Source organism: Etheostoma spectabile, chromosome 19, assembly GCF_008692095.1.
Source record: "Etheostoma spectabile isolate EspeVRDwgs_2016 chromosome 19, UIUC_Espe_1.0, whole genome shotgun sequence".
Taxonomy (NCBI): domain Eukaryota; kingdom Metazoa; phylum Chordata; class Actinopteri; order Perciformes; family Percidae; genus Etheostoma; species Etheostoma spectabile.
The window spans coordinates 11,756,205-11,758,769 of NC_045751.1; the positions used below are offsets into that span (position 1 = coordinate 11,756,205).

General features: G+C 42.8%; 1 protein-coding gene across 8 annotated transcripts in view; it reads left to right on the forward strand.

Annotated features, from left to right (window-relative positions):
• The window catches only part of LOC116707340 (uncharacterized), a 217,341-nt gene that overhangs the window by 108,787 nt on the left and 105,989 nt on the right, over positions 1-2,565 (forward strand). For 4 of the 8 annotated variants that reach the window (XM_032544671.1, XM_032544673.1, XM_032544676.1 and 1 more), the window contains exons 3-4: positions 1,619-1,674; positions 1,812-2,171. In XM_032544671.1, coding sequence (XP_032400562.1) covers positions 1,626-1,674; positions 1,812-2,171 — 409 coding nt within the window. In that variant the 5' untranslated portion in view covers positions 1,619-1,625. Of the gene's footprint in view, positions 1-1,618; positions 1,675-1,811; positions 2,172-2,308 lie in introns of all 8 variants that reach the window. The other 4 variants (XM_032544674.1, XM_032544675.1, XM_032544678.1 and 1 more) reach the window with 4 other exon arrangements.

Here is a 2,565-nt window from a genome sequence, read left to right on the forward strand (position 1 = left end):
GGGGGGGGGGGGGTTCAGCATTTGCAGCTGCGTTAATATCAGGGAACAACAAGAACATTCAGAAATGAGCATAAATGTGTGTGGAAAAATTGTTACTTTAACAGTTTTTAATGTTTTTCAGTTGATTGCCACAAACGTCGTCACGAATTTACCCGTGACTCCATCTGGAAAATTATTCGCGATTTCGAATTTTTTACCCTCTGAATTTACCGTTGGACACACCTAGGCATGAGACGGAACTGGGACTTTATTAAAACAGCTTTTTAGGAGTTTCTGCTTCTCTCACTTCCTGTAGACTACTAAAAACAGACCAAGCCAATATCCTAGTCGGTCTACAGCCAGATGAGATGCTGCTGAGGCGGTTTCAGAAGGGGACTGGAGGAGTTTGAGGTGAGTCTGATCTTCTTATTGATCCTTTCATGGCTGCAGGATACTTGTTGAGAACTAGTTTTCCAAACTGCTTGCTGTGTCTGTCAGTGTTTCCGTGGTCGGACATGTACCGGTTACATCATGATGATCTATTACGTTTCCACCACCGATGATGTCGAGCAGCGTCCGACCACGTGCACTACCTCTTGTAGTCTCTTGTCTCTTGTTGTGATGCGTCCCTACCTGCCTCTGAACCTTTGAAGTCTTTAGTTAATAACTCCTTATCATATATATATATATATATTATATATATATATATTATATATTATATAATATATATATATATATATATATATATATATGTGTGTGTGTGTGTTGCAGGCATTATTTGGTTTCTACTCTAAGTGGAGGGACATTGCTTGAACAAAATGGCCCAGTACCTTCAGAGTGTGCAGGCAAATATATATATAATATATATGATATGATATTTTATGTATGTATAGTTATTAGGCTGCACTGTTACAGATTAAACACAATCATTAGAGATGACACAACGTGTTGGAGATTGATAACAAGGAACCTGTTGAGTCCGTGAGACTGTAAACTCAGCTTTTAGTCTCCGCCTCCTGATTTAACCGCAATCTCAGATCTACCTCATACTTCCTCCTTCTTCAGTTGAAAACTCTCTAACCGGCGCCATCTTGTACAGAAAATCCTCTGGCTGCTCTTTTGTCAGTCACTAGTAATAGTAACACAGGAAAGTACCACCAGCGTATAGTCCTCTCGTCCTGATAAGTACCACAGAGGAAGAAGTCCACCAACTGTATTGTCCTCTCTCTGTCCTGTTAATAATTACCACAGAGGAAAGTATCACCAGACTGTATATGTCCTCTCTCTGTCCTGTAATAAGTACCACAGAGGAAGAAGTATCACCAAACTGTATATGTCCTCTCTCTGTCCTGTAATAAGTACCACAGAGGAAGAAGTACCACCAGACTGTATATGTCCTCTCTCTGTCCTGTAATAAGTACCACAGAGGAAGAAGTACTACCAGACTGTATATGTCCTCTCTCTGTCCTGTAATAAGTACCACAGAGGAAGAAGTATCACCAAACTGTATATGTCCTCTCTCTGTCCTGTAATAAGACCACAGAGAAAGAAGTACCACCATACTGTATATGTCCTCTTCTGCCTGTAGTAATGAACTCTGAGCTCATGTGTTGGTGTTCTTCACCTGTCTCCTCTCACAGGAGAAGATGATCTGCAGCATCCTGCTGCTCATCATCCTGCCCTCCTGTGTCTCTGGTTGTTGTCCAGCTTCACTTTATTATCCACTACCACTAAACAAAGAAGGACTAAAGTGTCCACAGAGACATGTGGAGATGGAGTTTAAAGTTGTCAGTCTGTCTGCTCCTCACTTTCCCTCTCTGTCTCCTCAACAGGAACATTTGTAGTGAATGTGACCCAGACCTCCTATCAGGCAGAGGAGAACCAGGACATCACACTGGAGTGGACCTTCACCACCAACCCTCACAGCTCCTCCACCTCTCTTAATGTCTTCTGTGAACTGTTAACTGATCTCAAGAATCCAGTCCTGTTTCATCTCCATGAAGGAGTCGAGGTCCCAGAGTCTCAGGATGAACAGTTTGCAGGACGAGTCCAGTGGGACAAAGATGTCCTCAGAGAAGGACGACTCAGACTTAATGTGTCCAGACTCAGGACTGAAGACTCAGGACTGTACCTGTGTTATGTGTTCACAGATTATGGGAGGAGCTCTTGTAGATGTTGGCTCAATGTCTCTGGTAAGTTGATTCAGAACTTTCCAAACTGATGAATTCAGCGGCTTTTTGGATAAGAAGAAAAATATCCACCCACTTCCTTCTCTTTTAGTGAATGTTTTCCTTCACATGAATGAAACAGATGTTTGATCTCTTCACAGCAGCGAGGGATCGGCCTGAACCTGAGGCACCGAACACAACAAGTCCTCCAAACACAAGAAGTCCTCCACAACCAGAGAGTCGGGGAAGATTTGGTCTCTACTGGGGACTGGGACTGACAGCAGCAGCAACAGCTCTGCTGGGTCTTTGTTTCGGTTTGTTCAGTGTTTGTCTGCCGAGAGAACAAGATTTCTATCCAGATGAAAGTTACAGTTCAGCAGGTGGATCAGTGGAAACAGTTTAATCAACATCTTGAGAA